This window comes from Rhinatrema bivittatum, chromosome 2 (assembly GCF_901001135.1).
Source record: "Rhinatrema bivittatum chromosome 2, aRhiBiv1.1, whole genome shotgun sequence".
NCBI classification, from domain to species: domain Eukaryota; kingdom Metazoa; phylum Chordata; class Amphibia; order Gymnophiona; family Rhinatrematidae; genus Rhinatrema; species Rhinatrema bivittatum.
This window is the reverse complement of record NC_042616.1, coordinates 330,334,817-330,349,557: the sequence shown is the minus strand read 5'-3', so window position 1 is coordinate 330,349,557 and position 14,741 is coordinate 330,334,817. Positions and strand designations below refer to the sequence as shown.

Genomic DNA, 14,741 nt, shown 5'->3' with positions numbered 1-14,741 from the left:
CCGTTAGTGTGGTCTTATTTACAAGTCCTGGGTTTGAGGGCGGCCACATTAAAAGTAGTTCTCTGTGCAAGAGCACATATGTGATCTCTTCAACGTGCGTTGCTTTCCCGCTGGAACCCGCAGTCACAGGACTACACTGTGAGACTTCTCCTGCCATTGGAGGTGAGCGCCTACTTGCAGAAGTGGTTGCAGGTGGATCATCTCAGGAAAGGAGTTTTCTTGGAAACACTGGATTAGTGTTTATAACAGATGTTAGCCTACTGGGTTGGGGGGCTCACTGTCCGAAGTTGATGGTGCAAGGTTGCTGGAATGTGGAGGAGCGGCAGTGGAGCATCAACTGGTTGGAAGCTCGGGTGGATCGCCTAGCGTGATTACAGTTTGCTGAGTGCATAGAGGCTAGGGTGGTTCAGAGAATGTCAGACAATGCGATGATGGTGGCCTATATCAATTATCAGGGCAGAACCAAGAGTCTACAGGTGTCGGAAGAGAGAGATGCGCTAGGCATGTCTGCCTCTCATTGCTGGAAAGGACAATGTCAGAGCCAATTTTCTCTGCAGGAGGAACTTGGACTCAGGAGAGTGGGAGTTGCGGATGAAGTCGTTCAGCTCAATGTGGAGCACTGGGGCTGCCTGTATCTAGACTTGATGGCTTCCTCTGAAAATGCAAAGGTTCCGCAGTTTTCAGTCACAGGTGGGACCCAAAAGCGCTGGGCATCAATGCTTTCATTCAGGAGTGGCTGAGGGGCAGCCAGCTGTATGCCTTCCTGCTCTGATAGACAGGATGTATTTATTTATTTATTTTTTATACAGACGTTCAAAGTTAAATATCACATCGGTGTACAATTAACTAATCATGCCCCATTGTAGGCATTAAAAAACATTCAATTAAAAGAGATACTATTCAATTATAAATGTGATGAAAGCATATAAAACAGCGATAAAAGATACAACATTCGTTAGAAATAAATAAAATACAAATAAAATAAGGTAAAATACAAATAACATTTCTTAAATCTTAAAGCCTAAAGGAAACTAAATTAATTGTAAAATAGAAGATTTAAGAATTAAATATAAAGCTATTCTTAAGGGAAGGCCTGTTGAAAAAGCCAAGTTTTTATGCCTTTTTTAAAGGCTTGCATGTTTGGCTGAAGTCGTAGCTCTTGTGGAAGGGAATTCCACAACAGTGGGCCAGCAATGGAAAGTGCTCTCTCACGCACTGAATTTAAGTGTGCTAATTTGGGTGATGGAATGGGTAAGAAGCCATTGTTAGCAGGAGCAGGATTGTTTGGAAGGTTGCAAGTCAAGCAGACACCATCCTTTTCGTTGCTCCGGATTGGCCCCAGAGGCTGTGGTATGCCAATCTGCAGAGACTGCTGGTGGGCCGTCCCCTTAGGCCAGAGCTTTCTAAACTGTGTGTTGCGACATGTTAGTGTGTCGCCTGCAGTGTGAAGGTGTGTTGCCCAGTCCATATAGCAGCAGGGCCGGCGGAATTGGGGAACTACAGCAGGAAGATTGGCGGGGCCGTGGTGGAGCTTACCTCACCACGGCCTGAAGAAAAGGGTCACGTTCGCTCCTCCTCCTTCTTGCCTGCACAGCCCCGGAAGAAAAACAGTACCGGAGCCGCGTGGGCAGGAAAGAGGAGGAGCATCTGTCATGTACAGAAGAAGAGCAGCGTTAATGGGCCACCGCATATCCCACGTTGCGGTGGCCCGAGAAGAAGAGGAAACTCGATAGTAGGGCCGCTGTGAGAATGAGAACCTGATTGTGTGTTTGAGGGAAGAAGATAGATGGAGAGAAAAGAAACAGAAAAAAAAAACCCCCCTGTAAAAGGAATTGGCAAAAAAAACAAGAAAGGAAAGGTGGAAAAAAAAGCCTGTGACCAACCGATTAGAAAACTAAGATCAGACAGCAAAGGTAAAAAAAATTACTTTTTAGTGATTGGCACATGTAATCTTTGGGAATGTGCAAGAGTAGCACTTTCTCTATGCCGATCTCACAATGTACGAGATCGGCATGGAGGAAGTGGAAGCCTGCAACTATTTAATACCGCGGGACCTGCACAGAGGAGGCAGGAGAACGGGCTTCAGTGCTAGTAACAGCAGTCAATACCTCCCCAATAGCCATGCGGCAGCAGTGACAGCAGGAGCAGAGGAATGAGAGAGGCTCTGAAGTTGCTGGCAAAAGAAAGAGAGGGGGTCTGCCTTTAGTGTGTGCATGTGTATGAATGGGAGTCTGCCTGGGGGTGTATGTGTGTGAATGCATGGGTGCCTGCCTGAGGGTGTGTCTGTGTATGAGAATGAATGGGTGTCTTCCTGGGGTCTGTCTGTGTGAGAATAGGTGCCTGCCTGTGTGTGGTGTATGTGTGTGTGTGAGAATAAATTGGTGCCTGCCTGGGGGTCTGTGTGTGTTTGTGTGTGTGTGTGAGAATGAATGTGTGCATGCCTAGGGGGTGGGGAGGGAGCGGTGTGAGAATGAATGGGAACTGCCTGGGGGTCAGTGTGGATGTAACATTATGTAATCCACAAAAATGTATGTATATATTTAAAGAAACATATATAAATTGTCGAAATACGTTTTGTTCGTTTAACCTTTAACCTCTGGTTTGCTAGTAGACTGAATAACTGTGTCATGAAATTGTTTGTTTAAAAAGTGTGTCACCAACATGACAAGTTTGGAAAGCTCTGACTTAGGCTATCGCCTTGGAAAGATGTTGTGGCAAAGACCAATTCTACACAATGATCTGGGTTGATTTTATTACAGTTTGGCCATTGAGAGGTCTAGGTTGTTGAAACGTGATTATTTGCCTGCCGTGATTTCCACTTTGCTTTGGGCCAAGAAATGTTCACATCTCTGGCTTATGTTAGAGTTTGGAGAGTTTTCAAGGCATGGTGTTCTGAAAGAAATTCTCAGCCTCTCAAAGTAGGTATTCCCTTAATTTTGGAGTTCTTACAGGATGAATTGCGTAAATGTCTGGCCCTTAACACCTTGAAGGTTCAAGTGGCAGCCCTCACTTGTTATAGGGGGCAAGTCAATAATGGGCCTTTGTATTCCCATCCCAAAGTGTCCCGGTTCTTGAAGGGCGTTAAATATCTTCGTTCTCGTTTGCAGCTTCTGGTGCCTCGGTGGGACCTTAATCTGGTCCTGGAATTTTTGGCTGTTCTGTCCTTTCAGCCGCTGTTGGTCTTTCCTTGCGGCTGCTTACCTTGAATATAGTTTTTCTGGTGATGATCTGTTCTGCATGTCAGGTTTCCTAATTGCAGGCCCTTTCTTGCCATGAGCTCTTTCTGCATACGACTCCAGGAGCGGTACAGCTTTGAACTCTTCCCTATTTTTAGCCAAAAGTAGGTTTGGGAGTTTAATTTGAATCAGTCCATTTCCCTATCTACCTTGGACAGGGACAGAGATGAAATGAGTATCGTCTTTTTCATACCTTGGATGTTAAGCGACATTTGCTGTGGTACTTGGAGGTTACTAAATCTGTCCGGAAGTCTGATCGCTTGTTTGTGCTGCATGGTGGGGGCAAACAGGGTGCTCCTGTGACGCGCTTCTAACCTGCTTCAGTAAAGGAATCTCTGCAGCCTTTGTGGCTGCAGAGATTCCTTTACTGAAGCAGGTTAGACATAATCCACGTGGGCTCAGCCGGTATCGTGGGCAGAACTTTGATTAATAATTATTGTCGCCTATTGAGATTTGCTGAGCAGTGATGTAATTGTCATTGCACACCTTACCCAAGCATTACCGCTTGGATGTTCAGGCTCAGGAGGATACCACATTCACGCAAGTGTTGTTGACTGGACCACGGACAGCCTCTTACCCTGTTTGAGAGTAACTTTGGCACATCTGTCTGGTGGGGATTGACCTGTCTGAATGCAGAGGAAGGAGAAATTAGTAGCTATCTGATAATTTCCTTTCCTCTAACGAGGGTAGGCCAATTCCTGACCCACCCTCGGCTGCTGCATTTTTACCTTTGCTTCGCTTTTTCAGTGTGGACTTTGCAGTTGTTGTTCCTGCTATTCATTTGAATTCTGGTAAGTGGCTTATCCAGCCACTTAATTTAGTGATTAAGTTTATTCTTTCGGCTGAGCTCACTGTTCCCTATTGCTTGGAAGTATGAGTGAGTGATTGTTAATAATCATATTTGAGTTTAATCAGTTTGTCCACAGTTTGACTTTTCCGGCTTCTTAGTCTGTCTCCATCTGCTGGCAGAGGTGCATAACCCACTGGTGGGAATTGGCCTGCCCTCATTAGAGGAAAGGAAATCCTCAGGTAAGTAGTAATTTCTCCTTATAGACAAGCAGCTTTGCTCGTTTTGTGACATGAATGGACAGAATACCTGCTAATTGCACATACAGTGGAATGAAATTGCAATACAAATATCCATAAAGGCGGGAAGATGCAGTATTAGCAAGCCCCCACCGTCACTATCAACGCTAGGCCTGTTCCTCTGGAATTCTTACTGAAGTTAAGTCGTCCTGCACAGGATGCTTCCATCAAGGTTTTGATCACAATTTGCTGGGATTGTGACTTGTACATTTCAGCCAATGAACATCAGCCCACTGAAGGCATACATTGTGAGTGAAGCCAACTAGTGGATTTTGTCAGGAAATAGGTGAGGTGGCATTTTTAATTGCAGCTTAGTATACTGTGAGAATGTCTAATCAGCTCCATGTTAATAATTAGCGTGTGCATTAGCACATTTATATGTGCAGCTGCAGTAATGCCAGACTAAAATGAGATGTTTACCAAATAATAAATGCGTTGCTGCAATTTTAGTAAAGTGCTTCTGAGTTTAAGAAATGTAAACCATTTTGTTATGAGTTTCATACATTGGTTGATATGTGCCCATAACGGATAGTTTAGAATTATTATTGTGAATCTGATGTTGGTGGAGCATAGTTTCTTTGAATGAATGTAAACCTAAAATGATCTTGATCTGCTTACTTTCCAATCAGATTTTTACCATTAACAGAAGTGTAGTGGCTCCCTCTGCTGGTTCTCTTATTTTGCAAAGGTTAATCAGTTAAAGCAGTGGACCAGGGCTACTGTTTTCTTCTCTATAATCATAGGAAGTTGCCATACCGCAGCAGACCAAGCATCCATCAAGCCCAGCATCCTGTTTTCAACAGTGGCCATTCCAGATTACAAATACTTGGCAAGCACTCAAACATTAGATTCCATGCAACTAATGCCAGTAATAAGCAGTGACTATTCCCTAAATCACCTTGATTAATAGTAGTTTATGGATTTTCCCTCCAGGAACTTATCCAAACCTTTTTTAAAACCCAGCTAAGCTAACTGCCCTAAACACATCTTCGGGCAATACATTCTAGAAAGATGGGGCAAAAACATTATTAGGTATTGCTGCTAGTGTATCTTACTGTTTTAAGGCTATCAACACATGCAGATTAGGTTATGAGAATGTAGGATATATGGTTCCAATAAGCCAAACCTGAGGGAGGTGAGGATCTTAGACCATAAGACATGTTGGCATCACCTACTATCTTATTATAAAATACCTGGGAAACTAATTAGACTATTGCAACTCACTACTGATAGGACTACCTAAAGCAGCCTTAAAACCTCTACAACTACTACAAAATGCCACAGCTAGAGTACTGACAGGCAGGAAGAAATCAGACCACATCACCCCCGTACTCAAGAGCCTACACTGGCTTCCAGTTGAAAAAAAGAATTGAATTCAAGATCTTAGCAATTCTTCATAATGCAATATACAAGGCAGATAACACAGCCCTTGACAATATCATAAAGCTTCACAGAACACAACGGACAACCAGTACAGCAAGTAATCTAAATCTTGTAATACCATCACTCCCATTAGCTAAACTTTCCACAACAAGAAATCGAGCCATTTCTATCGCTGGTCCAAATTTATGGAACTCACTACCACAAAAACTGAGCTCACAAAGTAACACTAAATCTTTGAAAAAAAGAGCTCAAAACTTGGATTTTCAGCCAAACATTCAAAGACGGTATTGGTTAAGTTCACAGATCATGTCACTGATCACTTTGAATTTATCAAATATATGTAACTCTGAGACTTACCTTTACCTCCCCTGGTTGATAATTTCACCCCTTAAACTATGACTCCTGTCACTATAAACAAGATTTTTTCGATAATTAGTGCTTTTTACAATATTACTTTCCTTTTTTACCTCGTTGACCAATCTGACAGACCCTGTTCAAAATGCTACGAGTTATTGCAACAAGTTTTTTTTATTTGACTCAGCTACTGCCCAATGTTAATCTGTTAAATGTTAAACTGTTAAATGTTAAATTTCTACTGTCAAATGTATTTGGTTGTTGTACATGTAAACCGGGGTGAAGGCACTTAGCCATACCTCGGTATAGAAAAACCTTTAAATAAATAAATAAATAAATAAATAAATAATTGAAGATACTTTTAGAATAAAATTTGTAATAGAATTTTTGAAATGACTACAGGAAAAGATTCCCCTGTATCTCTCAATGGAGTGGTTCAGTTGCACTGCCACTACTAGCATGGGCACTCTGCATCCATCAGAGATGGGAGAAGGCTTGATGAGCAATTTGTTTGACTGAACACCAGTTTTAGGGGTATATTTGGCTGTACAGAAACTAGATTAAATGAGAATCCACCATCGCATGCAACAAAGAAATCACAGGAGATAGAGTGCTTACATGGGAATAGATTCATTGTTAAGATTTTAGTTGTTCTCCCAATGCATGGGCTGAGTCGATCAAATATCTATTCACCTTATGCTCGAGGTGTGCTGAGCACAGGTTGTGATAAAGCAAGTGTCAATACATTTGCTGTTCCACATACTCATGTAAAAGTTGTATTAATTCATTACTTTCTGACATCTCTTCTTCACGCCCTCTTCTTTTTCTGTGTATCTGAATAAATGAAACAGGTCACAATGTTTATTAAAGTTCACTAAAAAATGTTTGTAAAATAGTTGAGAAAAATGTAATACCATAATTTTGTTGAAATCAGCATTATGAACACACAAGGCAGTAAGCAATGGCAGTGCAGGTTTCACTGTGCCCTCATGCTCACTGGGGAGGCCACAGAGTTTACAACCACTGGTGGGAGGAGTGAGTCCTTTTTGGGGGCGACATCTGGTGGCCAGAATTGGAGCCCCTGATGCACAGTTGTGGAGGGACCCCTGGCACTTGGCTCCTGCCCTCAGGATTGTTGTTGCAGTGTCCAGACTAGGAAAAGTGAGAGAAGGAGGGTGCTTGTAAATGAAGGGTTATGGCAGCAGAATTCCAGCACTGGGCCAGAAGAGAAAGGAGGAAATAGCTGGCCAAAAACCCCTCAAATTGTGCCCCATGCATGCTGAGATTGCAAGTACCACAGTTGAACAGAGAGAAACCGGCATGGCTGACAAATTTAGAAGTTTATTAAAGTGCATTTCATTGCACCTTGATCTGGACAATTCCTGAGACAGGCAGAGATGCTCACTCACATCAGCAGAATTAATGCTTTTCATACTTTTTTAAATGTGCTAAAAAAAGATTACAGGTGGACCTGTTTAAATTTAATTGTAAAAGTACAGAATAAGCATTTTTGGTACCTGGAATTATTTTTCTTTTAAATAAGTGAGTTAACATTCTAGGTTGTATATACACAACCTTAGTGCTGAAAGCAATCAGTTCTTGTCCCCCAAGGTCTCTGTGAAAATCTATTCATATCTCCTGACAAATAGTTGCAGCTAGATGGGTATATAATAAATCACAAATATTGATTACATTAGGCCGTTCACATGCAGCAGTGGTAAAAATGAGGTTTTTCTAGTACCATTTAGTTTTTCTTTTGTATCCTGAAAAAGATGATGCTACTTGCAGTTACGAAATTAATCCAGCCCCAAAAGTCTGTATCATGTACATAAGAACATAAGATACGCCTTACTGGGTCAGACAAAGGATCCATCAAGCCTAGCATCCTGTTTCCAACAGTGGCCAATCCAAGGCACCAGTACCTGACAAGTACCCAAACATTAAATAGATCTCAAGCTACTATTGCGTATTAATTACCGTATTTTTCGCTCCATAAGACGCACCTGACCATAAGACGCACCTAGGATTCAGAGGGGGAAAATTTAAAAAAAAAAAAAATTGTGCTAAACCGGCTCTGCGTCTGGGCGTCTTATGGAGCAAATTAGGGGAGTGCATAGGTTTTTTTTTTCTCCCCATTTTGTTTTCGGGTCTGGGGAGGGCCATTTCGGTCCACTCCCCAGATCAGAAAATTTTTCTTTCTGTGGGAACCCCCAAAACCCCCCCCCCCATCCCAACCCTTTAAATTAACAACCTCCACCCCCCTGACCCCCCCCAAGACCTGCCGAATTAATTTCCTGCAACCCCCCACCCTCCTGACCCCCCCAAGACCTGCCGAATTAATTTCCTGCAACCCCCCACCCTCCTGACCCCCCCAAGACCTGCCAAACGTCCCTGGTGGTCCAGCGGGGGTCCAGGAGCGGTCCGGGAACGATCTCCTGGGCGTGAGCCGTCGGCTGCCAGTAAACAAAATGGCGCCGACGGCCCTATGCCCTCACTATGTCACTGAGACCGACCGCTGCTATTGGTCGGTCTCAGTGACATAGTGAGGGCATAGGGCCGTCGGCGCCATTTTGTTTACTGGCAGCTGACGGCCCTATGCCCTCACTATGTCACTGATACCGACCAATAGCAGCGATCGGTCTCAGTGACATAGTGAGGGCATAGGGCCGTCGGCTGCCAGTAAACAAAATGGCGCCGACGGCCCTATGCCCTCACTATGTCACTGAGACCGACCAATAGCAGCGGTCGGTTTTCAGTGACATAGTGAGGGCATAGGGCCGTCGGCGCCATTTTGTTTACTGGCAGCCGATGGCCCGCGCCCAGGAGATCATTCCCGGACCCCCGCTGGACCACCAGGGACGTTTGGCAGGTCTTGGGGGGTTGCAGGAAATTAATTTCAGGTCTTGGGGGGGGGGGGGTTGTAGGAAATTAAGTCGGCAGGTCTTGGGGGAGTCGGGGGGGGGGGTGTTTGTTAGATTTTTGTTTGGTTTTTTTTTATATTCGCTCCATAAGACGCACATACATTTTCCCCCCACCTTTGGGGGAAAAAAAGTGCGTCTTATGGAGCGAAAAATACGGTAATAGCAGTTTATGGATTTTTCCTCTAGGAACTTATCCAAACTCTTTTTTAAACCCAGTTACACTCACTGCTGTAACCACATCCTCTGGCAATGAATTCCAGAGCTTAACTTTGCGCTGAGTGAAAAAGAATTTTCTTTGATTCGTTTTAAATGAGCTACTTGCTAACTTCATGGAGTGCCCCCAGTCCTTCTATTATCTGAGAGAGTAAATAACAGATTTACATTAACCTGTTCAAGTCCTTTCATGATTTTGTAGACTTCTATCATATCCCCCCTCATTTGTCTCTTCTCCAAACTTCTTTAGCCTTTCCTCATAGGGCAGCTGTTCTATGCCCCTTATAATTTTGGTTGCCCTTCTCTGCACTGTATCTTTTTTTGAGATATGGTGATCAGAATTCCATAAAATATTCAAGGTGCAGATTCACCATGGAGCGATATAGAAACATTATGACATCCTCTGTTTTATTTGCCATTCCCTTCCTTATAATTCCTAACATTCTGTTTGCTTTTTTGACTGCCACAATATACTGAGCTGACTATTATAATGTATTATCCTCTATGACTCCCAGATCTTTTTCCTTAGTGATAACTCGTAATTTGGAGCCTGACTTTATGTAACTACAGCAAGGGCAATTTTTCCCTTTATGCATCACCTTGCAGTTGTCCACATTAAATTTAATTTGCCATTTGGATGCCTAGTCTTCTGTCTCACAAGGTCCTCATGCAATTTATCACAATCTGCTTGTGGTTTAACTATGAATAATTGTCATCTGAGAATTTGATCACTTCACTAATCATACCCCTTTCTAGCTCATTCATAAATACATTAAAAAGCACCAGTCCAAGCACAGATTTCTTAGATGCTCCACTGTTTACCTTTTTCCACTGTGAAGACAGACCATTTAATCCTACTCTCTGTTTCCTGTCTTTTAATCCAGAAAAGGACATCGCCTCCTATCCCATGACTTTTTAGTTTTATTAGAAGCCTCTCAGGAGGGACACCTGAAAATCCAAATACACCATATCTACTGGTTCACCTTCATCCACATGTTTATTCACGCCTTCAAAAAAATGTAGATTTGTGAGGCAAGACTTCCCTTGGGTAAATCCATGCTGGCTGTGTCCCTTTAAACCATGTCTATCTAAATGTTTTGTGATTTTATTCTTTATAACAGTTGATTTTTCCTGGCACTGAAGTCAGGCTCACTGGGCTATAGTTTCCCAGATCCCCCTGCCCCGAGTCCTTTTTAAATATCTGGGTTACATTGGCCATCTTCTAGTCTTCAGGTACAACGGATGATTTTAATGGTAGATTACAAATTAATAAATAGTTTTGAAATTTTATTTTTTAGTTCTTTCAGAATCCTGGGGTGTACACCATTTAGTCCAGCTGATTTACTACTCTTCAGTTTGTGAATCTGGTCTACTACATCTTCCAGGTTCACCGTGATTTGGTTTAGTTCATCTGAATCATTACCCTAGAACAGTGGTTCTCAACCTTTTTTCCCATCGTAACACACCTGACAGACCACGCTCACATGTGTGACACACTGCTCATTACAATTTACGACAGAAATAAAAAATAAAGGTCCAGTATTATTTTTATTGTTAAGAATGACACAAGGAAAAGATACATATTCTGTCTGAACAGAAATTCCATAAACAGTAAACATCCCACACCAATTTCCAGCACTTAACAGGAACCACCTTACCTAAGAAAAGGCAACACTGAAAATATTATACCAGACACCAATACATCTCCTATTAGGAAAACGGACCAAGTCAGGCTGCTATTGAGCCCTACACAGAAACTACACGCCAGCAAAAAACCTCAACTGAATCACATGTGCTGATCCTCACCTAACAAAGAATAAAGAGACCAAAACACATAACTAGAAGCATGCAGCCAAAAACTGAATTGGAAACCGCAATAAGCCAGAGTCTCTGTATGTAGTGCAACAAAGGATAAAAAGAAACATCACACATCCTTATAAAACAAATCAAGAAATATAAAATCAGTAGCAGTAAAACCACACTAACAAAAAGATCAGATTTTTTCAAAACTGTGGATGAATGAAATATCCAATAATTAAAAACTCATATAAAAAATTTCTAGATACCAATAAAATATTTCAAATTAGCAGACACAAAGACCCAGTAATGAAAAATATTAAGGATATAAAAAATGTTTTGCTCTGCATACCTGGGAACGTTTGATATCCAGGTGCCCTGAGATTGTTTTGAATTAGCAGGAGGAGGGATGGTTTCTTGCAATTTTCTCCTCTCTCACACACTGGCTCTCAGTGACTCACATATACACGTGCTTTTTTCTCTCTCACTTATATAGGCTCTTAATTACACATTTACACACATGCTGTCTATATTTTCAGGCTTACACACACAGGCTTTCAATCACACACATACATGCTGTCTTTTTCTCTCACACAATGACTCTCATTCGCATGCTTACAAACATGCTCTCTCTCTTTCTCTCATTTACACACAGGCTCCCTCACCTAAACCAGCTTTCAATCACACATAGGCACACATGCTCTCTCTTTCTCTCACACACAGACTCTCATTCACATGCTTACAAACATGCTCTCTCTCTTTCTCTCATTTACACACAGGCTCTCACATACTCACATGCTTCCTCACCTAAACCAGCTCTCAATCACACAAAGACACACATGCTCTCTCTCTTTCTCTCATTTACACACGGGTTCTCAATCACATACTCACATGCTCCTACACCTAAACCAGCTCTCAATCACACACAGACACACATGCTCTCTCTTTCTCTCACACACAGACTCTCATTCACATGCTTACAAACATGCTCTCTCTCTCTTTCTCTCATATACACACAGGCTCTCACATACTCACATGCTTCCTCACCTAAACCAGCTTTCAATCACACACAGATACACATGCTCTCAATCACATACTCACATGCTCTCTCACCTAAACCAGCTCTCAATCACACAAAGACACACATGCTCTCTCTTTCTCTCATTTACACACAGGCTCTCAATCACATACTCACATGCTCCTATACCTAAACCAGCTCTCAGTCACACACAGACACACATGCTCTCTCTTTCTCTCATTTACACACAGGCTCTCAATCACATACTCACATGCTCCCTCACCTAAACCAGCTCTCAATCACACACATACTCTCTTTCACATGTACAGTCTCTCAGACACACCCACCCCCCCCCCCCACACACACACACACACACATGCTTGCTCATTCACTCACTCTCCCCCCTCCCCCGAACTAGTGGCAGCAGCAGCCTCCTCCACGTCTAACCCTAAAGGCAGCAGACGATGTTCTTTGTTTTTCTCCGAGCCGCGCAGCTCATTCCTCAGGCCGCGCCTCTCTTCTTTTCTTCGGGCCGACGCTGCCTGCACTAGCATGGTCTCTTCTTCCCACGCACGCACCCGTTGCTCACTTCCTCTTCTGGGCCATGGGGGGGGGGGTGGTGGTGGTAAGAAGAGACCATGCCGGTGCCGTTGACTCCAGCTGTCCTGCTGCGTTCCGCCAGGGCTGTCAGCATTTTAAGCCCGGGCGGAGGACCTATTTTGCTCGGGAGGGGGAGCAGCTGGTCAGCAGGGGTACGGGAAGTGTGGCGACACACCTGTGTGTTCTTGGCGACACACTGGGAGATTACTTTCTAGGCCTTTGCAATGGATTCCCTTACATCTCAGTTAAACGTCTTGTGTACAGCAGTAATGATAACACTGACAAGCATTAATGTTACTATACAGTAAAAACACATCAAAAGCTGACTTGGTTTCCAACAATTCTTGTACTGATGCAGTGTAAAATGATGACAATGTTCTTTATAACATATTAGCCTAGCAATGTCAGACGCGCCCGGCCTGGATCGCGAGAGCACACTACTGTGATCCGAGTGAAGAAATAAAACTAATAAAGTTACCGGGGGAGGGGTGGAAGGGTTGTAGGGAAAGGGCTGGGGGGGGGGGGGGGGCAGGTCCCACGATCCTTACATTTAAAATACGGCAAGGAAGGGGGTGGAGAAAGGGGGAATAGCTGCCATTGGTCTTGCGGCCCTGATATTTTTTACTCTCTTAAATGGGATCGGTTTGGGGAGGAGTTGGCAAGTTTGGCCCCGCAGGGCTTTTGCAGTTTGGCTGGGAGGGAGGGGGGGAGACAGTTTTAGGTCTGCTGCCCAAAATTTGTGGGTTTTTAATTTTTTTTTTTAGTTTTGTAATCCTCCTAACTTAACCGGCTATGTCCTATTGTATATAGCTGGTTAAGTGTAAAGCTATCAGGCCACAGGGGTCCGCATGACTTTAGACCTGCTTCTCAGAAGGTCTGAAGTTATGCGGCTAACTTATAGGGTCGTTCATCAAAATGTGTTATGGCGTTAACGCACACGATAATGTGTTAACACACTCGTTAAAGCCATAACACATGCATTAAGAACAATAATGCAGGGTGCAAATGCAAATTTTTGGAGGGGCGGGGTCAGGGAGGAGTTTGGGCGGGATTTAGTAAAATGAGGGGCAGTATCGCACCATGCGATAACATAACACATGCTATCACACGGTTTTAACGCCGGAAATAACTACACCTTTTTTCCTGGCTTTAGGCTGTGTGATATGCCTGAAATGGCCAGAATGCAATTCGCAATAACTTTTTTTGAATTGTATTTTGGCCATTTCTGGGCTTGAGAAGGGCAGAGTAGCGAGTGAGTGGAGGGAGAGAGCCTCTGGGGAGGGCCTCATAGTGTGCAACTTTATATCTCTATAGGAAGGCTATCTAATAGGTTGAGGTGAGGTGTTGGTGGTGATTTAGGGTTTAGGGGCCAGTTTCTCATGTAAAGTGAGATGTATGAACAGCACAGTACACCTTGGTGAATATTTGACATCATTTGGAGCGAGGAAAGTCTCACAAAGATGAAATTTCTACTATGTTCTCTCATCTTTGTGAGACTTTAAAACCGAGTGATAGCATGTTTATACTGAAATCCACCCTGATTGGTGTTACTAGATTTGCAGGATATAAGAATGAAAAATGAAAAATATACAAATGTTAACAATATTTGGTTAATTTATTGATTGTAGACCATTTTTGAGGTTCAGTGTTGAAACACATTTTCAGAGTTTGTTCTCCTTTCGTTTGGCAGTGGAACAGAACTGTTTCATCTGGCTGTGTTGCACCCTAGAAAGCTCGGTGTGTATGCTGTCTCAGGTAATCAGCCTCTTATCTATCTGTGTATTAGATTATGCAAATTGTTTATTTGCTCTGTGGCTGGGAATCAGGGAGCAGGCTACAGGGGTTGAATTCCATTGCATCCCTCAAGGTATGAAAATACCCTCTGGAATTTTGGCCTCTCCCTGCTTGTAAGAGCAAAGAGAGGGTACAAAAAAGATAATCCTGGCTTCCTTGGGAGATGGATGGCTTTTTAGGAAAGTTCTGTTTAAGCAGAAGGATTTAACAGAGTATAACCAACTCTCTAATTATAAACATTATCATTGTAAAACACAACGAGAGCCACATCAACTGAACATAGATGAGCCCCTTAAAAACATCCTTAGTTCACCTTCAGCCTGTTTTTTTTTTTTTGTC

The 14,741-nt window shown here is 43.0% G+C and overlaps 1 protein-coding gene and 1 long non-coding RNA gene across 2 annotated transcripts in view; one reads left to right on the top strand and one right to left on the bottom strand.

The window, feature by feature from the left end:
- BBS9 (Bardet-Biedl syndrome 9) overlaps positions 1-14,741 on the top strand; it is a 1,052,120-nt gene that overhangs the window by 35,021 nt on the left and 1,002,358 nt on the right. The window contains exon 4 of the mRNA XM_029589776.1: positions 14,299-14,363. Within this exon, the coding sequence (XP_029445636.1) occupies positions 14,299-14,363 (65 nt within the window). The remainder of the gene's footprint in view (positions 1-14,298; positions 14,364-14,741) is intronic.
- Positions 6,685-14,741, bottom strand: part of LOC115084645 — an 89,336-nt gene continuing 81,279 nt past the window's right edge. Inside the window, exon 3 of the long non-coding RNA XR_003854620.1 lies at positions 6,685-6,893. This is a non-coding gene — a long non-coding RNA (uncharacterized LOC115084645). The remainder of the gene's footprint in view (positions 6,894-14,741) is intronic.